Below are 27,992 nucleotides of genomic sequence, written 5' to 3'. Positions count from 1 at the left end.
AAAGAAGAGGTGGTTGTCAGTTGGTTGGTCTGGGAGGATGGACGGACTATAGGGCATAGACAGGATGAGAGGTTTCATCTCCAGAATCATTTTGCCTGCGCTGATCACGGCCCAGACTGTGGCCAGAATTAGACAAACAAGATGAAGGGATGAGGAAGGTGGGTGAATAGATGAGGGGAAGGAAAGAAAGGGTGGGTGGAAGAACTGAGACAAACAGGGTGGAGTAGGGTAGCTTGGCTTAAGTCGAATTGTCAGGAGATTGAAGGTGTGGTTCGGTCCTGCCCCTGAATCTGAGTGAATAAATCAGCTTCCTCTAATATGTCATGACATAAAATTTGTTATGAATTGATGCAGTACAAAAAAAGACTGAGGGAACTCAGGCAAAATGTTTCATGCAAAGACTTTTATTTATGAATACTCTGCAGTACTGTACATTAGCACACATTTGTCTCCATGTCTGATCATTCTTAACGATCAAATATAGACAAATATTGTGCCTTCACAAACACTTCCCTTTTACAATAATCTAAAAATACCCTTTTTTAAATATGTAGCATAACTTTTTGAAAATAAAATATACATTATATGAAATATAACAGTTGTTTATTGGATACACTATATAGTACCAAATGCAATTATATGCAAATTACACCTTCTCTCTGTGACTTCTTACGCATTTCATGCACACAAAATAAAGAAGAAGAAAAAAAACGATGCCGCGCATAGAAAAGAAGCTGTACATACTTCTGTATGAAAATAGAAAATATCAAAGCAACATGTGCACCAATAGTCTATATCATGTTACAAAGAACTTGCAGTACAAAAAGACCAACGACAATGACCAGATAACACCATAATTACCTGGAACACAGAGGTACGTGTACTGGGCTGGTAACAAGACAAAGACAAAACCTTGTTTTTTGAACTCCAGTCAGAGACACTTCCATGCAGGTTCCACGTCAAATACAGCCGCATCAAAGAGTGACAGGGTCTAACAAGCACACACAAGTTGCAGTTCTAGCTTTGAATTTGGTGTTAAACCCAGTAAATGTAGATGTCCAAATGCATAGCACAAAGTTTGGTTTGGTATGTCTTTTTTAATACTTGTATTGCTACCCCATAAGTGAAGTGAGTGTAAACCAATTGCCAGTTATGCCCACAACTTATAAAGCACTGATATGTGTACATCATACTACTGAACATGTTCAGACACTAAAATTAGCATCGTCACAGAAATGTTCTTTACAGTATCAACACAGCTAAACTACATTATTATCATTATTATTATTATTATTGCCAGGACAACCTCAAATGTTTCTGTTTTCACTAGAGATGAAATACTGACGTCCAGTTGAAAGTAGGATTTGTAAAACAAAATGAAAAATAGTGAATGTGAAGTTCTTCACAGAAACAGTGTGTACAAGGCACACTGCGATCAATATAGCTACATCTATCACTTCCTGCAAAAAGCACTTCAGAAATCACACCTAAACTGAGATGTGCGACTGAAGAAAAAAAAACGTTGTGGTTAAATATAGACGTCTGTTAATGCCACAAAGTATAGATGTTCTACTTCAACAGTATGAGGACGAACAAAAAGAACACATCAGACGTCTCTGATACATGTTGGGATTGCTGATGCTGAGAGTGAGAACAGGGAGGGTGTGAACACGAATCCTCCGAGTATTATCTCTGAGTATTTGAAGAGATTATTAGGGTGCTCACTTGGTAACATAAAGCCAATAATCTCAGCAGTGCAAATCCAACGCTTGTACCGAAAGGTAAAGCTCTAAAGCAGACGTTTAAATGCGATGAGCTCCGTGAAATGGAGACTTACAACTCGAATCATGTCACAAACATCCCACATACGACGACTATATTGCTCTTAAGTGAAACTATTCACGAATCCACAGTGTTTCTCATTGCATCCAGGCTCTCCGAGTACATTCTCTATCACACGAGTATAAGAATAAAGAGCACAGGGTTCATTATTAGTAATACACCCAAAGACTACACTTCCAAAAAATCTAGTTTTTCCTTAACAGATATGAAAATATACATTTGTCAGCAATTAAATGTCTTAAATTGATTTTTTATATTCTTCATAAAATCTTATAACTCTTTCTTATTTACATTTGGTGTAGGTTAATACTGATTGTAATGCAATACTGTCGCCTTATTTTCTTGTGTGTTACATTACTGAAGTTTGTGAAGCAGAAGCACTTTTACATTCATAGTTCAACACCGAAGCTCAAGAAGGAGCCCAAGTGCAGACAGGAAGAATGACATGCATTTTTCCAAAAGAGAAATAAGACAACTTCACAGGAGGGTGTCCATTTGTTGAGCGAAATAAACTTGGGAGAGAAAATGGAAAGACAAGGTTGGTCATGGTTGAAAAGGCCTGGAGAATAGGCACCAGGAGGCGCCTTTATTTGGCTATAACAATGCTCTCGCAGCACCAGGACAGTCAGTTCTGTAAGAAATAAATGTGTAACAATATTGGAGGGTCACAGCTGACTAAGCCATGAGGTGAGATGAAAGCCTTTGTTGTTGGAAAAGCTGTTAACTTGGGAAGGACTGATTTCCACAGTGGTGAAGGCAGAGTCAGAGGTCACACTCTTTCCACTCGACTGGGGTCGTAGGAGTCTAATGAGAAAAGAGAGACAGAGAGAGAGAAGATGAGTCAACATAAGCAAAACAAGTCAGGACAGCATTCTTTGTCCTACCTAAAGGTGAAAGTTCCTTCCCTTTAACCACTAGTAACACTAAAAAGTAATCTTTTATTGAGATTGGAAGGTGCATCCTAAAATTTCCTGTTTGCAAAAGAATACAACATTTTGTTCCAAGATCTGATTGGTTGAGGAGATCTTCTTCACCTCTAAACAAAAAAAACTATTATTATGTTATATTTAGTAAAAACACAGAAATAGCAATTGAATGTTAAAAATCTGTCTCTACAAAACATCTAGGCGTGACGTTATGGGCCACAAGGCAAACTGCTGCTTTGGCTTTTCTTCCTCAGAATAACTTCAGATTAAGATTTCTGGAGACTTAAATTCCTCCAATAAACATAAACAGCAAATGCAGTGATGTGAACTGAACTGAAAAACTACAAATATAAGGCTGGTTATATTCAATCTCCAGTAAGCAAGGCAGCCAGCACTTCTGAAAAATAAGATCAGGGTTTAGAAGTATAGAAGGTTTGTGTTGCTAAACTAACAAAAAAGGAAGGGATAAAACAGCAATATCCTAATCAACTGGACTGATACAATTCTGCCTCTTACCTTGTTCCTTAAAGGGAGAATGTGCAGCACTTTACACATTAACACAGCAGAAATTAAGTTTATCCTGTGTAAATGTCTCTCTGAGTCATGACTGTTTACAATGAGCGCGCAACATGGAGCTGTGTTAACATGTGAACGGGACGGCCTTGTGTATATCGCTGAATCTTGAATTTCCCTCGGGATCAATAAAGTATCTATCTATCTATCTATCTATCTATCTATCTATCTATCTATCTATCTATCCATCTATCTAAAAGAAGAAAAACTCACTGCTTATTTGGATATGTGACGTATGTTTCTTTAGGTAACGCTCATTTATGATTTTATGTTCAACATGTAGCTACGAGTTAATCAAAGTGTGCTAACGTTAGCCTGCTAACACATCAATGTTAGCAGGCTAACCACAGGAAGTTGCAGCTCAAGCAGAATACATTTTGCACTTAATGGTGTTTAATTATGTTGTGTTTTAATTCATAACTCCTTATGAGAACGCGAGCGGAGAGGGTGGTTTGCGGTGTGCCGCTAGAGGAGAGCAGAGCATTCAGAATGGCAGAGGTGTCGCCAAACGACAGTTTGTTTTGGTTTAATGCTGATGCTCAAGGGTGACATCTACCGGTTAAAAAAAGTCTTCCTTTAAAAAGAATAAGGAAAATGTTCAGTGTACATTTTTTTCCAGAAAGAAATAGGCTGTCAAGTTGCTTTAAAAGCAAAACAAAACTGTTAGTTCCTTTGAACCCACCTGAGACAGAGAGCATATCCTCGTCCTCGGTGTTCGAGGGGCCGCAGGTCCCAGTGCTGAAGCTGAGTGGCAGTGTTATTTCTCTCTTAGGAACACTGCGAGGTTTTGGAAGCAAAGGGGGCTTCTGGAGCCTGGTGCGCTGCTTCGGTTTGGGCAACTTCTTTCCCCTGGCACCTTGTGTTGTGTTGGCTCTACTGACCACTGCTGCATTCTGTCCATCTGTCACCTTCTCCATAGGGTTTCCTTTGTGATCCTTCACAGTTTTCAGCTCCACCTTGTCTTCTGCTTCTTCTGCCTTGAATTCTTTCTCTTGTTCTTCGCTCCCTTTTGTTTCAATATCTATTTCTCTATCTTCATCTTTTTCTGCTTTCAATTCAACATCTGCTTCTTTGTTTTCTTCATGTTCTGCTTTCAATTCAACATCTGCTTCTTTGTTTTCTTCATGTTCTGCTCTCAATTCAGCATCTGCTTCTTGCATTTCTTCATTTTCTGGTTTAAATTCAGCATCTTCTTCTCTTATTTCTTTGTTTTCTGATTTAAATTCACCATCTGTGTCTTTCATCTTTTCATTTTCTGATTTAAATTCAACTTCTGCCTTTAATTCTTCACTTACTGCATTAAATTCAATATTGCCTTCTTTACTCCTTTCATTGTCTTCTCTTAGTGCAATCTCAACATTCAACTCCTCTGTCTCTCCTTCTCTTTGTGGTTCCTCACACACATCAACATTGGCTTCTTCTTTAGGTTTACAATCTTCTTCATGATCCCCTGACTTGTACTGTGGTGTTTCATGTGCATTTCCATCTGGGTTTTTGGATTCCAGCCCTTTTTCTTCCTGCGGTTTCGGACTTCTTTCCTCTTCTTGTTGCTTCATGTCCTCCTCATTTATCTCTTCCTGAACTTCACCTTCCTCTCTGTCACATTCCCTTTCGTCAGACTCTGAACCTTTGAGACTCAGACGTCGTATTCGAGACACTGAGTCCAGCTCTTTTAGACGAGCCATTCTTTCTGGCGTTGACCTGCCCTGAGATGTAGTAGATGAAGAGGCAGCGGAGTTTAGCTTGTCTTGCAGGGATTCGATGAGTTTTCTGTTTCCACTTCGCCCCTTTTTCTCCACATTACAAATGCTAAGTGCTAACTTCTCAGTGTTGGAAACAGGCAGGGACAAGTGAAGCTTCGTGGGGAGGAACTCAGGCAGGTCCAGTACCACCTGGCGTTCAGGATCCTCATTGTCTGCACCATCACTGTGGTTGCTGCTGTGCTTTTGTCTGTCTCCTTCATGGTTCACATCAGAATCAATCTCCTTAACCTCGTCTGTCTCTGCTCCCTGGTCAATCAGGAACTCCTCTTTCACTTGCACACACTCTTCTATAACCTGCTGTGTCTCTTCACCTTGACTTTGGCTCCTTTCTACAGTGGTGTGCTGATTATCCTGGTTGTCTTCGGATTCCTTGTCAGCCACACCCAAAGCCTCCACTGGAACTGCTATGCCAAGGATTCGAGCCGCCCTCTCCTCAATGGACTCATTCTCCGGGATACCTTTTGCACTTTTGACTTCATACAGGTTACTAATATCCTCTGCAGGCAAAGAATTGGCTTTCTCTTGAATCAGTAAGTTTTCCAGGTGCTTGTCTGCTATGGTCGATTCATTCTTATAGGTCATAGGTTCAGTGATGGAGTATCTTTCTCCTCCATCATCATTCTCAAGCATAAACGTAACCTCCCTGGTCAGTCTGCTGATATGTGGTGAACCCTCTTTCTTAGGAGATCTGCTGCTTTCACTTCTGGTTCTACAGATAGTTAAATCCACCTCTCTCCTGATTGGCAAAACATTGTCTGGTTTAGGTTTTCCCTCAGTCTCAACCTCAACATGCAGCTTCTCATTTGAGTTGTGCTCAGGGCTACTAATATTTTTATCAAGTGCCATCATGTTGTCCCACGAGAGCTGCACTGACTGACTCAGCTCCTTGTGATCAAGCGGAGAAGGGACTGACAGTGAACGCTTTATTGGCTCCCCTGGACCACCAGGAGTCTCTGTGTAGACAGTTAACCCCACGTCCCTCAGCAAGGACTCTTGAGGAACAGGAATGTCCTGTCTATAAAAACGGTTGGACTCATTGTGTGGGCTTGGTGAACGCAGGAGGGCACTCTCTTTGAGGCCTGGGTTTGGGAGTTTTGATAGCTCATTTGTTGGTTGTATGTTGTTGGCCAGTGGCCTGGAGAAACAGCTATTCATGTCCATGGAGTCTAGATCAGCAGTGGAAGCCAATGACTTTGATCTAAATTTTATACAATGGGGTTTTTGTGTGTGCATTGGAGGAAGGCTGATTGCTTCCCTTCCTGGTTCTGGACCAGCAGTGAAAAGACCTTTACACCGATCTCGTTTCATATTCACCCCATCTAGCTCACCAATGCAATGACCCCCATTGGGTCTCTTGCTAATTGTGTCTTCCATCACCTTATTTATGCTTTCCAGTTCACCGATGGCATCACAGGGTCTTCGGTTCACTGGCTTTAAGAGAAACTGGCCAAAGGCTACTTGCTCTAAACTCTCTGGACTGGAATTGCTCTTCCTGGGAGATGACTGCTGATCACTCAGATCCTGGGCCTTTGATGGGGAGGATGTTTCTTGTGGTGAGAGTTGATGTAATGATGATTGTGTTGGGCTGAGTCGAGAAAAGGCGCTATTGTTAGAGAGGTGAAGGTTTTTCTGGCCTGCCATAGGAAAGCCATAAGAAGAGCTACTGTCAGTCCCAACACAACTCTCCATTGTGGCGTCTGGAACAGACTGAACATAGTCTTGTTCACAAAGTGGACTCTGGGGTTCTGGACTTTTCACTACTGACAAAGGTGAGCCAGTCTGGGTTTCCTGATTACGGTACTGGTTTCCAGGCCAGGACCCGGAGTAGCACAGCTCCTTGTCTTCCCTTGCTTGAAGTGCCCAGGCATCTATTATCTCCTTCCTCAAAGGAGCCCTCTTGTAATTCCTCATTGAGGATGTGCTGCTGGTGTGAAAGTGAGAGTAGTGGGGTTTGATTGGCATTTCATTCACTGACCTGCTCCGGACATTCGGGCTCTCTCTGAGGCCTACAGCAAAAGTGTTTGTGTTGGTGACAGTCAGGTTTGATACTGTCTCATTGTTGTTCTGATCTGAGGCAGAGTCTTTGTGAATAATAGTCGGCGTGTGAACAGGGACAGACACAAGACAGAAGATGGTCTCACTCACTCTTCTTTTGGTGTTCCTGTTGATTTCTGGCACTGAATCTGGGGCAATTTGCTTTACTTGGGTGATGGTTTCAGAACTCGATCCGAGGTGAGAAGAGCTCCTTGTTAATGGGGCCTGGAAGGCCGATGATGGAGATGGAGGAGGGCGTTGGCTTTTGGAATATCTGTTGTTGCAGTTTTGGTCAGTTGCTGGGAAGTTATCTACAGTTTCTTTGTGCAAATCACTGTGCCACCTGTTATTGTCATTGTCAAAGTCGCTAGAGGACGTCTTGTTAGCATCATCAGCCAGTTTGGCAGAGACGAAAGGCCCCAATGGCGGGGGCAAAAAGGCACTGTCGTCGGATGCAGGCTCCGACACGGTGACACTGGGAAGCTCGTTGCGGATGTGGCGGATCTTGTCAGCGTCTGTCAGGGAGTTGCCACCCAGGGCTGAGGAAATATGGCGGATGCGAGGGTCATCAAAGGGGATATATTGGATCCCTCCACCAGGATGCTCCTTGGTAGTATACACAGGGTACAACTGCTTTTGACCAGACACAATCCTTCCACTCTGAGGATCAGGCCAGGAACCAACTGGATGTCTGGTAAACCAGTGAGATCCATCGGGAGCCACATGTATCTGCTGGTACACATCCCCTCTGTACCTGAAACAACACAGTTAGGCTTTATTTCAGTAGCACTTTAAAAACATTAAATAGAACAATGGCTTTCATAGTTTGTTACCCCTACATGGGAAAATGTGTAACCAAATATTACCAGGGTACATATAAAAGAGAAACACTTTTAGAAGACAGGAGCCACTCTATTTTTATTTTTTAAAACCTTTTCTCACCTTTCTTGCTGGGGATCTACTGCATAGGATAAAGGTGTTCTAAAAATACGAAGCTAGACAATTCATTCCACTTTTTTTTAATTAAACATCCATCAAGGTGATAAAGTGATAGACTTTAAAGTCATGAGATAACTTTGTATGACCAGAGAAAGCACAGCATGCCTGCTATAGATCAGCAGTGGGGCTATTTCAATTGCCCCACGGGGATAAATAAAGTTCTTTGAATTGAATTGAATATGAAATTATATGAACCTTTCATAACTTCTGTTTTTATTATTACAATCTGACACAACTGAGTTTAATATAGAGTTTAGCTGTACAAGCCATATGTAGACATGTTTACAAAACAGAACCTGTTAAAGAAGTAGTGTAAAATTGTAAAATTGCAAATTGTAAAACCACAGCCAATGAATAAGAAAGCAAAAAATAACAGATATCTTTATATAAGTGAATCAATAAATAAATGACTTATTTACCTGTAGTCAACTGTTATTTCCCCATATCCCCGACGGCCCCCTCCCATTATAGGAACTCTTTTATATGATGGAGGGGGGTTGTATCCTGGAGGTCCAGAGTCTTGTGCAAAATAGTCCAGTTGGGGGTCATCTGATCTTGACATGGGAAGTGGTGTTCTGTCTCTTGCATGGGAAATCACAGAGTCTCTACCAGACAAGACCTCACAGCTTCCCCTGATCTGCTGGTGCATCTCATAGGAAGGAGGTCTGGGGGGTCGCGTGAAGCGGGGCTTTGGTGTCATTGAAAGTTGGTTGGCACTAGCTGGCCTGCCATTTTCTGGCCAGCGGGGTGCCCTATAAAGATCATGTTGTGACAATGGGTGGCCATTGACCCTCCTGTACAGCTCCTGACCCGATGAGGCAATGTCCACATATTGGAGGCTCTCAGGATGCACCATCCTGGGTAGGGACTGAGATTTTGCTTTGCTCCTGGGATGGACGATCATGCCCTCAGGTGTCCTGGCATGAAGCCTCTGCTGCTCCTGTGCCCAGCGCTCGCCCTCACTCTGTGACAGCTGGCGGGCAAAGCTCACGGCTGGACGCCACTCTTCTGTCCCCAGGCTCTGGCACTTCCTTTCAGTTACCATCCTCCACTGATGCAAAGCGGCTTCCCTCTGTCTCGAACGAGCCTGAGCCTGGGCTTGAGCTTGAACCTGTGCCTGAGCCTGCACCTGAGCCTGAGCCTGGGCTGCCCAGCGCTGCCTCTCTTGGGCTAGCCTCTGACGATCCTCTGCAGACAACTCCTGGCCTCTTGCTTGTTGAGAACCCTCTGGCCTGCTGTATCCCCCTTGGCCTCCTCCATGGGGATCTCTTAAGTCTGCATAGTCCAGCAACACAGTGAAGTCCTGGCCTCTCCTCCTCCAGTATGCCACATCCTTGGACTGTGGTTGAGGACCTCTTGTTCCATCACAGAACCTGTGAGGGGGAACCCAAATAGGTCTGTGTCAGTATGCTTTAAATGTATATGCCATATAGACAAAAATGATGGAATCCCCTTTCCCCATCCTTTATCCATCAACTGGACTATTTTCTCTTTCCTCTATATCTATTCCAACCAGGGTATCTCATAATTTTACACAGCAATTTGCCAAGGTGGTAGGGCAGGTGTAGCTTTTACAATGCATATAATTTATTAGATTAAATGCCACTTCTATGAACGTCTTTCTGAAAGGTGTTTTCAGGCTGCTGATGTATTTTTTAACGCACGCTCCTGTGCATCTGTAGCTCAAGTCAAACTGTAGTTTCAAGGCACGTTGTTTACGTCACCTTGATGTTTCACCTTCTCTATGAATGTTGCAGAGTCGGAATGTGCAGACGAAGAGATCCCACTCTGTACCATCTTCAGAGCTAGAAACAGTAAAATAAAAGGGGCGAGACGGGATCACCTGAGCCAGCAGGGGAGGGAAGAGCTGTCTGACTATGTGTATGTCTGACTGTGTGTACGTGTGCACTTGGAGCGCCTGCTGTGTCATGGTTCTGCAATGTCAAAAAGCAATGTGAATTCACAGACTGGGGCATTATTATTTCGCCGTCACAGAATCAATATGAATGTAGAAAGACGTAATGGCGGCTGAGCTTAGTGACTGCACTTTTACAGAAACACTGTATGAAAAGGGATTCTGCTTGCTGAAACAATCACTCTTTGTTTTAGTTGCTGCAGACTTCAGTCAGTCTTCGACACCAGACAGTAAGTTGCTTAAAATTGGAAGTGCAAAACAGAGCTACCTTTAAATGTTTAAAAAAAAAAAAACCTTTGCGGTGTCTGAAGAGAGCTCTTGTGTTACAATAAACTATTTGAGCACAGGAAATCAGTTTAGATCTTCAGTTCTTCTTATCCAGAACCGGTAAATGAAATTAATTTATCACACCGGCCCCCAGCTCTTGTTGATTTATAGATCAGACAACGCATTGTGGTACAATACCTACATTTAAACAATTTGAGCCCTTTTAAACAGAAAGCTACAAACACACAGATAGCCAACACAAACATGCAGGATCATGAAATGTAAACAAATAGGTCTGGTTCCACAGAAAATATGAAAATAACACCAGTCGTCTACAATGAGGACAGATTCAAAAAGGATATAAAGCATCTCCCACTAGATGGAGACAGGTGACCATAAGAAGCAGTGTAGTGTTTAGTAATTGTGATTTTCTATGGGGCATAATGAACACATTACACAATGGCACACTGTTTCTGTTAGTCCCGGATGTCCTCCAATAGAGATGAACAATTTAAAGGTCGATTCATTAACAATCTTTTCTTTGCACACATCAAACGGTCTTCATCTGAGAAAAGCAGCAGCATTTCACTAAACCAGTGTTTATAAAAGCTGCTGCTATTTCTCAGAGAGGATGTTTGACAGGAGGTCTGATGGGATACAACAACATGCAGTGGGTCTCTGCATAGAGCCGGATCATTTCAGGCTATTTGCGGAGTGACTGAGTGAGTGACAACGCAAACAAGACGCAAGCACATGTGCACACCCCCTCAAGGCCAAGGCCGCTGAGCGTCCTTGACATTTTCATCCATGATCATCACTGACCAGAGACGTTTGACGCGAGAGGAGAGAAGCTAGCCATACCAATCGGCTACATTTGAGGGCATCTCATGTAAGATGAGTTACCATCATTAGTCTAATTGGGTCTAAGTAGCACTGCCTAATGGGAGTGCCAAGATAGGCCTGTTCCTTATCTAAACTAAAGCTGCCAGGCAAAACGGATTTGGATGAGAGGAAAAAAAGAAGGATGAACAAACAACAGACTGAAATCACAAAACATATGTCTTAGTGATTCCCACATTCCCCACAGAATGCTCTGATAACACTGGCACAGCAGCGACATGAAAAATGCGGATTACTCGTCTCAAAGAATAAAAACTGGAAGTGAAAAACCACCAGCACAACCGCTGACATTACTCAAGGTCATCAGACTATTTTCAGATGCTCAGTCACAGGCTGGTGGCAAAAAGGGATTAGGGATAAAAAAAGGGGACTGTCAGCCAAACAAAATGTAAGGAAATAGGGAAAAAATCTGATCAGTCTGCCTAATTGTGTGGACATGAGAACAGCTGTATTGACTTTGTCTCAGTTACAGCACACTAACCCCAGAACTGGTGCAAATAGGCAAATCAAACAATCCTGTTTTCAGGATAGAACAGATTGGCTGCAGCCTGGTGATATCTCTGGAAATATCAAACGCTCTAACAGACCCTACCCGTGAGGGTTTCAATTACATAACTTCAGACCAGGCTAAATATAGCCTATCCTCCGTATACATATTTAAATAAACCCTATAGGAGTCCTGTATAATTGATGGGTTCTACACGTACCATCTAGGTAGTTCTGATTCTTGTGACACAGTGGAAGCAGGTTATTCTTATACTGTAGGTAATGTTTGTGGAAGGAATTGGAAAAGGGGGCATCCTGAAAACCTGGCAACTTGCATGTGTAAGACTGGGCATGCTCAAATGGGTGCACATAGGTTTGCCCAAAGCTGTTTTGATTACAACTCCAAGGTCCCATGTGGCAGATTAAGACTCTAGCACACATTATCCCTCCTCCCCTGCCCAAGACTTGATTGGGAAGAGGAGGAGAGAGGGGAATAGAGATGAAATGAGAGGAAGTAACGCACAAGGGGGAAAGAAACAGGCAGGAGAGCGATGGCGGCAGGGACTGAGGAGCAGTGTTCGGCTGTTCTATTTAAGATGTCCCACAAAATCTCTATACTCTTATCTTTGGTGACTCATTACATTTCACTGATTTGCTTCATCGAGCTCCGCTAAAATGATTAATTTTTTCACCAATCAATGCAGGATGAGGACGGTCTTAATCAGGTTAGGTGTGTGTGTGTGTGTGTGTGGGGGGGGGGGGGGGGGGGGGGCAAAAAGGTGTAGGGCATGCAAAAGGTTAAACATAAAGGGGTCAGCAGACATTCTCTTACCCGCTGTCTGATGTCAGAGACTCTCCTAATGAGTGGGTGTCAATTTGACCCTCCCGTCTGGACTGGCTCCTCTCCCTGGTTTCGTTGTTGTTGTTGGGACAGCCACCGACGTATGCTTGTGGCTGCCTGGGTCCCCCACCATTCCCATAGGACACCCCGGGCCCTCGCTCATATCCGTTCACTGTCCTAGGGCCAGGCATGTTCTCCAAGATTTCATGGTGTTTGCTGTAGGACGGCGGGGAGGACGAGGGAGCCTGGCGGGACGAGGAAGCGGGGGCTGGGGTCGGGGTTGACGAGGGGGTGTTGGTATGCTTGGGCAGCTTGTATCCATGAGAGATGAGGAGGTCCTCCACACTGTACATGGTCGCATTTGATTATGCTGGTGTATTTTCTTTTTTTTCCCCTTTTCTGTTTTTTTTGTTGTTGTTGAGCGAGGGAGGAAGGTAGGTCGGTTGTCAAAGCGTCTCTGCTTCTTCCCGACGTGCAGCGGCAGGATCACCGGCTCAGCTGCGCAGCTGAGGCCATCACTGGGAAAAAAGAAAAGAGAGGGACAACATGAGTAGACAGGAGGAGAGACGGAGAAAAGAAGGTGGCGGTAAAACCATTATCCCCGCTACCCGTGTCCCATTTTTGTAAAGGGTCTCAAACCATTTGAACAGTCGGAAGGACAAAATAAAAAAATAAAAAGACCACCCTCCAAACCCAAATTCTGAGCCGACAGAACAAAACCAAGAACACCCGCCTTCCTATCAGCCTGTCCCTCCCTCCTCTCTTCTTCAGTCATCCTAGCAACAACCCTGTTTCCATCTCTACGGGAGATCACAGGCACCAAACCCATCCCCATAACCAAGGACAGGGAGTTAACAAACAACCTCAAAACTATCCAAAATAAAATGACGATCAGTTTCAATAGATTGCAGAGGGCTGCTGGAGCTACAGAGACATGTCACTGTTTACAGTGGGCTCCCTGTAGACTCCCATACAGTGGCTTTAAGGTAGCTGTTAACAGCCAACCCCTGCTCATGTTTTGCATGACTGAGACGACTGGGGGATTGTGTTCCTCTCTGCTCACCTCCGCCTCCTCTTGCTCTCGACATCTTTTCTTCATCTCAAAAGTATTTTCTTGTTCTAGTCTTAAGGGATAAGAACACATTTTCAGCTATATGCCCTAAAAAATTCAAGGCTGGGATAAGGATTGCATACTTCAAATCAACTTCCTTCATTTCCAAATCCTTAGAAAAGATTTTATATTAACATTTATACAGAAAAAATTTGAACTAAACTAATGAGAGAGTATGCTGTGCCATCATGGAGAGTAAGTATTGACATGTTATAAGAAAAACAATCTAATGGAAAAAGAAATATATATGACTTTTAGGGGGAATTCCTGAGGCTGCTCCTTCACTGAAATTGTCAAGCAAGACAGTACAGACTTAAATGTTGTTTTGTCAATGGATTGAACACACAGCAATAGAAAACCTGGCCCTAAATGAGTTTTATTGGTAGCCAAATGGTCTACAGAGGTTCTCTCCCAAAACAAACAAGATAATTAAAAAAAATAAAAATAATGTTTGAAGGATTTTTAAAATCGGGGTCTGCAGCATACACAGCACACCATCAAAGGCTATCAGACTATCTACTGCAAATGTTAGCTTAGCTTCCGCTTGTTTTCAGGTAAGGAAGAAAGAGCTGAAGCACTGTCAGAGGCCTCCTCCACTACAAAACAAGAGGGCCTAGTAATTAACACTGGTAAAAACACTGTTTAACACAATTCCACATTAAACATTAAGTGTCTCTTCAGTGCACTTCAGTGGGGCTTCCCACTGGGGGGCTGTGAGCCAAAGCTGCCACTTAGCTGGTTTAGCTCACAGGCTGTCAAAAATCCTTCTTTAAGTAAAATGATGTAGGGCTGATAGAAACCACGTGGCCTGAGATGATGAGAAAAATGTTTTATGTAGCACACAGCTAGCGTGTATGTAACATGCACTGATAAATGTGGGTCTTAGTATGAACCAAATATAGGAGTTTAGAGACTGATAAACCATCCGAGCTTTGTATTGAATAAGTTTAGATTTAACTGGTGACATTCTGTCATTACTATTGTTGTATGAAATGTAACAAAGTGACTTTTGGTTCAATGAGAATGTGATGGAATTTCACATTTCAACACATTTTCTTAAGTGTTTTTAGTTTATCTAAGCATTTCTTTTTTTTTTAGAACTATAGTAGAGCACAAGGCCTGATGAGCCATCTGCTTCAAGGGCTGAACTCATTTATGCAAGTGGGCCTTGTATGAACACTTTTTACCTCACAGATTCAACCGTTTAGGGCTTTCACACTTTCAGAAATATAATTTTATGAAGAATATAAAATATATATAAAAATTATATAAATATATGTATTTTTAAAAAGTTTTTCAGGATATTTCAGCACCAAAAACAGCAACATTTGAGCGCTAACATATCCAGGAGGAGCTGTATGAACGTAAACAGCCACATTTTTCACATATGTGAAAACATGCATGGGCCGGAAGAAGAAGGGCAAGACAAAAGTGGAGGATGAAGACTTTTAAGTGAACAAGAACAACACATCTGTTATTTGGATTTACTCTTGGTTCTCGGCTGATGAAATGTTACAATTAGGCAGAAAATGGACATGTAAGGTAAAGCTTTTATCAGTGTTACTTACTGCACATGGTGACATGAACAGATATTCTTCATATCATGAAGGATGCCGCAAGAACAATTAAGTAAACAACATTGCAATCACACCAAGTAAACCCTACGGATATACTGGCGTTGTAAAAAAACAAATGAGCAACCATCCTGAGCTTTCTGTCTAAAAAACAACTTCCTAGTATCAGGCGCTGATGAGGAATTGAACTGATGATACCCAGGGTGCATCAGCTCGTGATGTAATGCCCTTGATGAAGCCATGCTTGCTGCCTTGTCAACAGGACAGATGCTGCTGCAGCCCACTCATTCAATACTCTCCACTGGAACAGACTGCCAACAACCTGGCTGTCCTTAATAAGAAATGGCATTCAGGAACAGCAGTGTGAGAGTCGGTGCCAGAATCAAATGCTGTTCATACAATTTAAAAGCCAATCACACTATGATTGTTTAATGGCACAGCCAAATTGCTTGTTTTCTGTTTCTGAGAAAAAAAGAAGAAAAAAAAAAAAAGACAGCTGACACAGCCTCAACAAAATGTATTCAGCAGCAAACACATTTGCATTTGTTTAGCTATGATAGTCCCATACAGATGGAAAAATCCACCTATGAAAGGAAAGTGACTCAGAGGGCAGCATCATACCCCTCCTGCTCCCTCCCTCCCTCCTTGTACCTGAACCCTGGGATAGCCTACTAGGTGATTATGAGGAGCCAAGACCGTGAAATGCCGCTCTCTTTGTATGTCTACCTTTCTAATACGATTATCATTTCCATTTAAAACCTTAAACCAGTTAGTTTTGGAGGATTGACTCTTGGCGCTTACCCAGTTAATACTTTTGTTGAGTTTAACACTCTCCATTTTTATAAGTAATCTCTAAAAGGAGAGGCCAGCTCTGAACAAAAGTATTGGTTGCTTCTTTTGCTTCTGAATGAGCATGCAGACCTGAGACATACATTTCATGAACTGGAGTTGAACTTGAGCTGGGCAGCAGGCCAGCTCAAGTTCAAGTTGTCTGAAATGCTGTAAACGTCAGCAAAACAGAATCTATGAAGCTCAGATTTGGGACCAAAAATCAAATACTTATAACAAATGTTCTTATACTGTTTACTTCCTTGTCCTTTACCCTACTAAAAAACAACCAGATTGGGGTTTCTGATGTGAATACCAATCTTAAATTTAGCATATTCACAGATTACTTAAATTCCTTCCTTTTTAAAGACGAGGTTGGTCATTTCATCGAGATAAACATTTTCAGATTTTCGTTGAAACGGTCTTTAGGTCCTGACAGGAATGACTAATTCATGTGCTCTGAAAAGGAAAAGAAGAAAATCTGTCAACTGTAGCAGTTGCAAAGGCGTAAAAACTTCAACCAATGTCTGCACTCAGTACACCTTTTATAAACCAATCACCCTGCTTGCTCTATATGCCATACCATGCACGCATGAGCCAACTCTCAAAGCATGAGCTGAAATCCACTTTTGGACCAATATTGTAGTGCATGTAAGTGAGGGGCGTGGCTTTTAAGGAAGCACAGTGAAGACAGAGCAGCTTTGGTGAAGAAACCAAAGCAGAGAAGATTAGCCTGCTAATAACCAAAATGGTAACGAGAGATATGCTCCCATTAAGTTTTATTGAAGGAGAAGGCTTCAGAGAGCTGATGGCATTTGTCGAGGCAGAGCCATCATTTGAGAGTGTTAAGAAACACAGAACTGAGTCCACATATGCTGCTGCGGTGACATGACAGCAGAGTGTAAAACAAAACAGAACTCGTTCATTCGGTAATTTGAGTGATCAAGTACAGGGATTACTGTAAATTCCCATTCCGAGAACAGAGTAGTCAGAAGACGCTTTACAGAAAGCTTGTATAGCGCACATCTGACAGAATCCTAGATTTTACATATGACGTCACACATTGGTTTATTTTGGAAGCCAGTTCATAGCGGTCACATTATTGGAAATGCAGACTCAGTCTGGTCAACCTATAACAGGCAAAGAGCTGGAGCTAAGGAGCCTCAAGCCTCTTGACAGACTGCTATAATGTGGCAGCTTGAGTCCGTCACACCTCTAGTTATGGATAAATCTTATCCTTCATAAAATTGTAAAGTGTGAGTGACAAACCCCCCAGTGTATCTGTAGCGATAAAAAATTTAACTAATAAGAACAAAAATGTTTTCTTGGGATACACATCTTTGTAAAGAGTGTTTGGGACAATTGGGTCTTCTGGAGGCAGCCTCAAGTGGACATTTGAGGAAATGCAGTTTTTTGCACTTAACAACCAAAATCGTAATCGTTTTTTTCCACTTCCACTCCATTATTCGAAATGTTTTATCACCGGAGGTTGTCGCTTGCTCAGAATGTACAAGAGACGCCACTCATTTTATTGACAATGATTCCATGAACTGTAGTTGAACCCGTGGGGGACAGTGGGCCACTGTGTTCAATAACTCCAATGGTGTTCCTGAAATGCTGTAAATGTCACCTAATCTTAGTATCGGGGATGGTGATAACATTTGAGACAGATAGTCGACCCAAACTCATGTCAAAAGAAAGATTTTGTTCTCTTTTAAATACAAACTTTAGTCTTCTGTACTTTTAATTAAGCTCCAGCCTCCCTGTAGCTCTAAAGGAGTCTCATCAGACAGCAAGATCAGAGTCAGATTGATATCACTACCCGTTTCCTCCTCTACATGAAGCCAGTCCCTCTAACCAGGCTAAGGCTTAATTAAATGTGCTTCAGGTCAGGGGCTAAGTACATTAATATGATGATTCACTTTTGTTATGATATGTGCACATTAACCTGCCTTAACTGCACACCCATATGCTGTCTAATCTCACTAAACCCTTAATCTGAGGCAATTGCTCCTGGTGTCGTCTCTAAATGAGGATTATCTCCATCATCAGTAAAAGTGAGGATTTCCTCCTGTAAAGTGACCTGCCGTCATTCAGTCCCCCACCCTGCCACCCTATGCCTTCCTTCCTTTGACGAGCTCTGTTTAAATACCGCTAATGCTGTTACGCAACGGAATTACCCATTTTTATATCAAATAAAACCTCAGATTCAAGCAACAGTTTGCAACAATGGTCTGCTTTCATCCGCCTAAACACAAACAACATTGTGTTTGCGCTACAATGCCTCCTTGTGTGAAAAGGACTGGCAACAGGAGCTCAAATTTGGCAACCAGGGGGAAAAGTGCAGATCTCATGCAATTTAATGACAGGGCTCACTCAAAGGAGACCGTAATGATTTAGTTTATGGATAGCATATGCTGCAATGTAAGCTAAAAATAAACAGAACCACATGAGGGCTGACATTTGCCTACAGACGACCCCCACACCAGCCCCCCACTTTGTCTCTTATCAGCGACTATAACCGAAACACATTTTATATTTGCAACACAGTGACACCTGCAAGACCTCAGCTTCTAAGGTCATGCGAACCACATGAGTGTTAATAAAAACAGATGCACGCATTTTTAGCTGTGCGATGGAGGGCCTGTGCCCTTCCTACTGGTGGCTACACCCGAGGCAGGCTGCAGGGGCATGACGGCTTGCAGGTTGACAGTTTGGTGTCAGCTCCTTATTCATGGCCCAACTGAGATGAGGGCATGGTGGGGAGGAAGGGAAGCGGAGGAAACAGCCCGGGTGGCAGACAATGCAGGACAGAGACCTGAATAAGACCTCAGGGTGCACAAAACTGCAGAGAGAGACGGTGTTGGGAAATATTACAGATTGCATGCAGGTTATGGGCTATTTAAGGAGAGCACTTCTGAATATCCAAAAAAAAAAAAAAAAAAAGAAAAAAAGACAAGTTGAAAGTACCAGCACAGAAAAATGTCTGCACTATGATCAAAACAAATTGAGTGCCAGTCGTTTATGCAGAAGAAGAAGAAGAAGACAGTAACATCTGAAAGTAAAGAAATACAGACTAAAGCAAATCTGGATTTAACAGGCCCCAGCATAAATACACCACAACAAAGGCCTGGGACTAAAAAGACGATTAGCCTGCTTCTCAAAATATTCCACAAGAGCCGCACCTCTCCGACACATTGTTCCCAGTCTCCTTGGATCTCTAACAAGTGACCCGAGTGGGTGTGTACTTTGCTAGTCCCTGGCCTGCATCTGTTAGAGCTGTGCACGCACAGGGGTTTCTCAGGAATGACAGCACATCACATGCAGCGAGCAACAAGCCTCCACAGATTGTTTATCAATGTGACATCACTATGTCCAGCGGAGGGGCCGTCTCTCTTCCTGAGGAAGTGCGTTGTTGTGTGGACAGAGGAGATCCGACGATGTCGCAAGTGTTTCCAATCAGGCTCTCTGCAGGCTCCTGTTTGTCCTGAGGAAAGAAGCTGGAGGCCTGTTGTTAAGCTCGGGTCGGAGGAATTACCAGCAAAAATCACATCAGGATATATTTAACCAACACTGACCCCTGGAAAGCACAATGTTTTCCACCCTAAGGTGGATGTAACTCAGCAGCTTCACGTGTGGGCCTATTATCTGAGGAGCTATCTGCCCTCTGAACACTCACCATCCATCAGAACATCCCACCGGGCTCACAAGCCATGAGACAATAGTTTAGGGCAAATACATAACATCAACACCTTAACGTGGACGAGGATTCATGTCATCAATCAAGAAGACAACAAGGGGACTTTTGCCAGTCAAAAAATGCATAGACATTTATGATGCTGTGTCATACACAGAAAATGTAAACATTTTTTACCATGTTTTGAAGAAAAAAAAAAAGATTAGCCTTCAGTGTTTTCACCAGAAGCAGAATCAAACTTAAAGATCACCTCAAGAAACACAACAACCGAGTGACCCAAATTGGCACCATTCCTGTTTGTTTAAAAAAATATAAATCGATTTAGTGACAACTGACTGAGCTGTCCATTTTTTTGCCAGGATTTCTTTGGTCCTTCTTCAGGTGTTAATTTATCTGCTGATGTTTCTCCATAACATTTAAACACCATTTTTAAAAACCTGTCATTCATGTCATACTAAGAATCTGTGGCTTTCCAATGCTTTTTGGTAAATAAAAAAAACAAAAAAGAAAAGAAAAGAAAGACAAGCTCCGATTGTAATATTACTTGAAACACTTCTTAAAGTAGTCACATCAAAAAGTTTCATGTTCAGCATGGGGAGCATTCCTTGTAGAAAACTGATAAACTCGAATCTTGAAGGTTGAACATGGTACACTTCATATTTAACTGAGTAATTGTGGTACAGTCCTTCGAGGATCTACAGCCGCAATGGAAAATTCAAGTTTAAATAATCCTCCCTCTCAACTATCATGCGCTTCCTCCAGCCCCTCCTGGTAGAGAGGGGAGCAACAGGCCGGGCCCGTGCATTGTGATTCGATAAGCTCATGTGGAAAGGTTTGATGAAAAACAAAACATCCACTTACATTATTTTGTTGACTATATCCCATGGCAACAGTTGTTTTGCTTTTGTGAATGGCAGCTCACAGACAATAGCATGTGGGCTGCAAAGATATTCCCGCTGCATTTGCCTCAGTCCAAAACTTATTACAATCAGGCTGCATTGGCAGCAAAATCAAAGGCAGGATGGGGTGGGGGGGGTAAAGGGTGGTGGAGGGCTTGGTGGTGTTTTTACTCCACCATATTCCAACACATCACAGTCTGAAACCCAATAGTCTGGTTCTGATTCATTTCAGTCCAGCCAAACGCATCAGTGTTTCCTCCAAAGAAGAAGTTCAATAACAACTGGCTTACACACAAGAACGGTCCAGCTGATAGCTCATTAAAGTAGAACACCAAGCTGCGGAGCAACAAGTAAGACACTGATGACGTGAGGGTAATTACATCAACGGATTCATTTTCGATCGTACAGAAGGTTTGGCTCGGTACAGCTGACGTGTAGCAATTTAACATCACGAGATTTCCCTTCATCTGAAAGCATCAAACACTAACATACAGTGGAAGATGCAGGCCATTTGCTGCAAAACAACAGCGCTCATTGCCAGCATTTGACAATCATCATTTCATGAGAGAGAGAGAGAGAAAAAAAAGGAAGAAAAAAATGATTAGGCACGCTAATCCACCAAAGCTCTGTTCTGAAACACAGTAGGTTTCACCTGCACTGAACTATTTCCAGCCCATGCTGTGTTTCTGAGGATGCCAAACTGGCTTCGTGGTAATTAGTGTCTGTCAAGGTCTGGGGCTTGCTAGAGATGACAGTGGCATGATGTATCAGTGAGAAACACAGTGATCAAAGGGTTAGCACGCTCTTGCTTGCTGCTAATCAGATGGACTCTGAACGCCTCTCGCACTGTATCAAAAAAGGGAGGGTGAACTTATTGTACGAAGACAAAATGTGACACACTAAGCTTGATCAGGGCTTTTTAAGCACACAAAGAGGCGGATGTTATATCATTCAACATAGACTGAAGAGCCTCTGTGATAATTATGGATACCGATACAGACACCGGGTTTCAGAACCGAAAAATTATGTTGCATTGAATTAGCGAACTATCTTACAAACTGTCCCTGGCAGCAATTATTTGTCAACACGGAAAGCTAGTACAGTGTGTAGCCTTGTAGGCGGACATTGTTGTTTGTTTTGTCAGCTGACAATCAAGTGTTCGCTGTGGCTGGATGACAAATGACACTGCATTTTACAGTTTTTAAAAGCCCTTGTCTTGGCATGTTAAACGTTCCACCAGCACACTGAAATGGAGTTGACCCAGTGTCAACTTGGAGGCTGACATGCGTAGTTAGCTAGCATGACGACTGAGGGCAAGGAAAATGTCATCGACAAAGACGTTCAATGAAATAACTCGTATTTGGATTCAGGAGAGACGACGGGTTTTCAAAGACGAGTTGTGCACAAAACAAAGAGCAAAGTCACCCTAAAGGGAGTATGCACACTTTATATTGGATTATTCGACCGATGTTAATCGACTGCAAAGATTGCTCTCAATTTGTGCGGACAACCACTTCGAAGTGGATCTGATACACTGGGCCGCAGACAGTGCTGCAAGTAAAGTGGCACGATGAGATGCAGCACACTCTGCTGTAAAACTTATTTGACATCACGTCTCCCAGGGCTGCACAATAAATCAAAATTTAATCGTCGTTACATCACTTGGATTTGCAATAAACACGTTGCAAAAGTCGGAATATATCACAACAAATGAGAAGTAATATTTTGAAACGCTTTCTCCCTGCGCATGCGTACATTTGAACTGGAGGTTGAATGGAGGTCTGGGTATTACAGCCATGATCTCATATTTGTACAATTTGGATGCAGTGAGTTAAAGCTTTAAAAAATGCCAGTAAATGCTCTTCAACATTATTTTATAACAGAAGTCTAAACTAATTAAGTTATGATTTAAAAGTGCGGTTTTATGTCGATGGCTTCATCAACCTTGCATACAAACTGACAAAGAACAAAACAGGCAGCTCAGCCATCTGCCAAACACATGAACATCCACCGGCTGCGTCATAACAGCATCTATGCTAAATGTGTGTTTCATTTTAGCCCTCAGACTTACTGTCCTGCTTTCTCGCTCAGAGACACACGCTGGCAGATGTCTGTAGCCTTCACACGTTTCTGGCTGGCTACATCCACCAAGCCGCATCCTCCTGCCTGCGTCACCTCGGCTCTGACATCACATGTGACATCAGGCAGGACCTCCGAGGGGATCCCTGTAGCCGGGCAAACATCAGATGACTTTCAAAGGCTACTGCCGCAGCTACCCAATGGCAGAAAAACGAATTTTCTTGATGCACTTGGCCTAGAAATTAAACCAAAAGAGAGACAGAGAGTGGACAGAGAGAGCGAGAGAGAGGAGAGGATAATCTCTAACCTGCTGATACATCTAGATCACACATACACAAGCATTACTGGAAAGGGAAAGTCTAGCCCTGGGATAAGCAGACTGCCTGCAACATCAGGAAGTTATCCAAGCCCACACTTATTGCTGAAGCACTCCTGAAAGTTGAACTGGTATGACTCATTTCATAGCCGTGGAGGGCCCCTTCCAGTTTCGCTGACCAACCCTTTCCTTCGCTGCTGGAGGGAATTAATGAGCTGCTCCCCTTCCTTCTTAATACACCCCCACCCCCCATACCCCCACCTCAGGGCATCTAGCAGGGTCTTGTGTTCACACACCATCCCAGTCTCAAGGATGTGTGAAAGACCTACCCCCCCCCAAAAAAAAACACTCCCACGTTCACACACTGAAGAGCTGTCTTACTTTTTACTGTGAAAATATACTGACGCTGCTGATGCTACTTTTTTTTTGGTCTTTTTTTTCTAATCATCAGCTGTAGTGATTTGAAAATATGTCCCGCACATGGTGTAGAAAATGCATCTCTACTGACATTTGCAGACAGCTTCTGATGCAAGTTCACTGAGCTGTGAAAGGTCTTTGCAAGAAGGAACAGATAACTCCCGGCAACACTTCGTCCATAAATACTCGGAACATAATTCCCCTGTTCAATCACGGCAGATGTGATGTACAATATTTACTGATATCCATTTTTTTCAGTCTGGCTTGAAAAAATTGGATTCTATTTATTTTAAAGGCCTGGGATCGATCTGAGACATAACAGGCTCATTTATCAAAAGTCAGTTACAACTTACAGAAAAGTACAACAAGGGAATTGTATGGCTGCCCGTTTTAATAAAAGCGATCTGTTCTTTTATATAAAGGCGGATAAGATAGACCGTCCTTCCTTCACAATAAAGTGCCATATTTCTCATGTGAGAAACTTAACACTTGCACGATAACTATCTTTGCTTTGTTTGCTTTTAAAGTACCAGCAAGCTGTGTTTTCTTTCCTCAAGTGTTTTACCTCACAACAGCCGTGTTTGCATGTGGCATTGCTTTATCTGTTGGCACTTCTATTCCCCCCGAAAACCAAAATATTTCCACAAAGATAATTTATTCCTGAGAGGGGAGAAAATAGTTTTTATCATCCAGCTTGTTTTTGCTGCTTTCCATTATCTATCTGGCACCAGTGTGGACAAAGTGACGCAGACGTGCAGCGTAAAGGCGTGACGTCCGGTCACTGATGCGATTGATGTTTGCATCAAATGGATGATCGATAAATCCATCGTGATGTACGAATATACACGAAGGATTCAATGAACAAAGACAAGAGCCTGAGATAGGCCTTTCATACATAAAGATTTATAAGAATGTATTCTTACAATTTGCAGAATGAATAACATTTTTAGTTTTAAACATATAATGCAAAAGACAACGAGTCTGTATCTGTGACTTTATAGTTTAAGATCCTCTCTGCTGCACAAACAGCCCAGCATCACAGCTATGGCTTGGTTGATAACGTATAGTTTTATCTATGCAGCAACATTGTTGTCAAAAACAGCGCCAAATCAATGCAGTAAGTTCTGATCAAAACTGTATCCTGGGATTGAATGTTTCCGTCTACATCTGTGTGACATCAGTGTCCAAAATCCAACCTCAGCTGGGCTTTACGATAGACCGGAGGCCGCAAAGGACCAAGCCGGAGGAGGAGTGAATAAAATGTGTCATGGGATAACAACAGAAAACTGCAAAAAAACATCTGCACTTTAGAGCACGCTACTCCAACTATATTGTGTTCACATAATCTTGGACTTTAACAGCTCAGGTGAAATCTTTGACAATCTGGCCCTTAAAGGCCCCGAAGTGACAGTAACAATATATGTGCCAGACCTTTTAAAATTAAAGCCATTAAGCAACACTGTGACATAATTAGAGGTGTGAGTAAAGTGCAGCGCCACACAAGTGTTTCATCCATGCAGGCTATTAAATATTACTATGCTGTAAAAACCTTTTAAGTTCAGTGTTCATTATTAAAACGTAAATCAGAGTCACACAACACTATATTTAACACTTTCTGCACACTGAGAGCAGGACTGCTGCTCTTTACTGAGCAGTCGGGCAAGGCAGTGCGTGCAGCAGGAGGCTGCAATGGGGGGAAGGAGAAGAGAGGTCAAGCAGCAGCCATCATCATGCAAACAGCAGGTGTGACAAAGTGACAACATGCAAACATCAAAGCGAGCTCAACTTGGCATTAAACCATTTGCCAAGGGCTGTTTGCAGCTCATTTTGCATATCCATTTGGTGCTTCCGAGCAGAACCGAGAGCTGCTGGACCCGAGTGCGCTCACCATGTCCTTATGAAATGATTGACAGGTTTGGCATGAAGCTAGCTCCCGCTGGTTCCCTTCATATGCAGGTTGCTGCCATGGCTCTCCAGCCTGGCCCAAATGCGCGCAGATGCCAGCGTCCACACATCTGCCTTTACGGTTTCCTTACAGTGACAATTAGATTAATACTTCTTTTAACGCGATTTAAGACTTTACACGGGTAAGTACAGGTCCTAAAGGGGATGAATGAACAACTATAAAGACAGCATTTCAATGCTTGCTCTGTTTAATAACTCCATATGCGTAATGTCGTCTGAAAGAGAACATTATGGATGGACGAAATTAATTCCACAAGTTAAAATGGTATATGAGTAAAGGCTTTTGAAGGTACATAAGAGTGCCAACCGATCACAAGCTATGCCTAAAGTATTTGGCTTGAGTCCTTCAAGTAGTGCTCCTCTTGATACATCGACTCCTGCGGAGGAACATATAAAACTGCGTATTTTTGCAGGGAGTTTGGCCTCTCTTTTCCAGCCCAGAGAAGACTGCACATACAGCTGGGCTAACGCTAGCCTGGCTAGCTCCATCAGCAGTCTTTAACCTTCAGCTGAGAAGGAGCGCGTCCGCAAACAGTGGCAGCCTCCGCCGCACACGCTTCAAGTTGGAACCCAAAAAATAAAGACCTCCGTCCTCCCAGCACCCCTTCACCTTCTAATACTGCGTCCTCGTAGAGCCACAGTTCTGTCCTCAATCCTCTAATCCCGGCGGAGAGAGGCAGGGACAGCCGGGCAGGAGATAGAGCTGGCTCGGCTTTGGCTGCAAGTTGAGGGAGCGCTGGAAATGTTGAAAGCAGAGAGCAGATGCGACTCTCAGCCTCTCTCTGCTCCTTTCAGAAGCAGCTGTCCGCCTCCTCCCCAGACCACATGGGTCGACGAATAAGAAAAACATTCATCCAACGAATGTCTGAGCTAAAGACGGTGCGTCCCCGGACCTGGAGACAACGTCTTACCTGTGAAATGCGTCGTTGCGTTGCCACCTAGTCCCCAGCGCTCATCCCCGCCGCTGCTCTGGACGGACTGAGCTGGAAAGTGTTGAAGGAACAGCCCCTCTACAGCACAGCGGCGAGGAAACATCCCTCCTCTCCTCTCCTCTCCTCTCCTCTCCCCTCCAGAGGGGAGGCAGCTGGATGCTGCTCACAGATAAGGTCACTCATTTCACAGCATTTCAAGATAATATGATCTATCTATCTATCTATCTATCTATCTATCTATCTATCTATCTATCTATCTATCTATCTATCTATCTATCTATCTATCTATCTATCTATCATCTGTCTGTCTTCTCAAAACATTTCAAGTTATGTAACATAATCTGGAAGGGGAAAACAAACACATTTAGACAGGTTACATTTAATTTGCAGAAAAATGTGTCCAAAAAAAATTCACTTAACAAAACCTATACATTTTAAGCTGCTGTGTCTGTGTCAGTTATTGTAAGGACCTGTTTCACAAGTGTTCTGAAAAAAAATAGATCCTTATGAATTCAAGAAAGACTGAACTGGATTTCTCGAAGAAAAATGAAGTCAGTCTTTTTATTTATTTATCTATTTATTTATTTAATCTTTAAAAAAGCACTGATTACGTGGCGTAGATGGCCTAGTGGTTAGTGTGTGTGCTCCACGCAGCCGGGAGTTGAACCCGACCTGTGACTCTTTCAGTTAATGTCTTTTCCAACTCTCTCTGTCTCCCTGATTTCGGCATCATCTACTGTCCTATCTCTAAAATAAGGCAGAAATATTAGGCAAAAATAGTAGGATCTGACTGATATCATATTTTTCTTGAATCAATGCTGATATTGGGGAGGGTAAAATCAGCTCATATCCCTCTTAAATCGATGTTCAATTTGTAGAGATAGATATATTTAGATGTACAGATCTATTGTGTCAATCGCTCAAATGCAGATCACTTGTGTAAAAGATACACAATCGGTCTGTCAGGCACTTGATTGATTAACTAGTGATGTCAGCGCCATTTTTGACGGTATGGTTACGGTGGCAACACAACTAAACACAAAATTGAAAGAGAGGGAGACAAGCACGATGTTCTGTAAACGTATTCAATCGACCCACATAATCCTCAAACTGGAGATGGATAATCATCGTGAGAAGATGGCATACCAGCGCAAGGATGCACGGAATTTGGAGAAGTTGGCATGAGTTAACGATATTGATCCTTAAGACCTGGACACGATAAGTTGAACTACTGACCCAGTATGCTTCCAATCTCACACTTGGACACTATAAACTACCTTGTTTATGGTAAAAGTGTGTCAACTTTTAACCAGTTCTAAAAAACTATAAATCCCTTGAGGCCCACAGACATTTTACGAATGGCTGGGTGCAATACTTGTTCGTGTTTCAACCAGAGGACTGCAACAACACAGCCAAAGTAAGCTATCTGTAAACAGAGGAAACCTGTTTTTAGCATAGCAAATGACAGCAAATGAATAACAGATATAGGACGCAATTCATGTACCTAACATGTACTAAAGACGACCAGTGTTTTTGAGCAACACACATTGGGTGTGTCTTTGTGTATACTTTGTTATTTTTTTCTAAGCAACGGTTGGACATTGGTTGGTCAGACGGATATCGTACCC

The 27,992-nt window shown here is 42.7% G+C and overlaps 1 protein-coding gene across 3 annotated transcripts; it reads right to left on the bottom strand.

Moving 5' to 3' along the window:
- Positions 1-383: 383 nt before the first annotated feature.
- On the bottom strand, positions 384-26,548 carry jcada (junctional cadherin 5 associated a). Of its 3 annotated transcripts, XM_079361372.1 has the most exons (6): positions 26,344-26,548; positions 22,727-22,969; positions 12,538-13,064; positions 8,557-9,510; positions 4,024-7,892; positions 384-2,646 (listed from the first exon to the last, which is right to left on the bottom strand). In XM_079361372.1, exons 3-6 carry the CDS (start codon positions 12,897-12,899, stop codon positions 2,612-2,614), a joined length of 5,220 nt encoding a protein of 1,739 aa, XP_079217498.1. In that variant the 5' UTR covers positions 12,900-13,064; positions 22,727-22,969; positions 26,344-26,548; the 3' UTR covers positions 384-2,611. The 3 variants fall into 3 exon arrangements, with proteins under 3 accessions (XP_079217498.1, XP_079217496.1, XP_079217497.1); XM_079361370.1 differs by lacking the exon at positions 22,727-22,969; XM_079361371.1 differs by lacking the exons at positions 22,727-22,969; positions 26,344-26,548 and adding an exon at positions 26,043-26,337.
- Between the last annotated feature and the right edge of the window lie 1,444 nt (positions 26,549-27,992).

Source organism: Symphodus melops (assembly GCF_947650265.1).
Source record: "Symphodus melops genome assembly, chromosome: 14".
NCBI classification, from domain to species: domain Eukaryota; kingdom Metazoa; phylum Chordata; class Actinopteri; order Labriformes; family Labridae; genus Symphodus; species Symphodus melops.
The sequence above is the reverse complement of the archived record's forward strand: the minus strand, read 5'-3'. Positions and strand labels throughout refer to the sequence as shown.

Coding starts and splice junctions, on each gene's coding strand:
- jcada (XM_079361372.1), bottom strand. CDS start 12,899: ATGTACAGTGTGGAGGACCTCCTCATCTCTCATGGATACAAGCTGCCC. Junction 9,511..12,537: donor TCTCTGACATCAGACAGCGG/GTAAGAGAATGT, acceptor TCCCCCTCACAG/GTTCTGTGATGGAACAAGAG. Junction 7,893..8,556: donor GAAATAACAGTTGACTACAG/GTAAATAAGTCA, acceptor GTGTTGTTTCAG/GTACAGAGGGGATGTGTACC.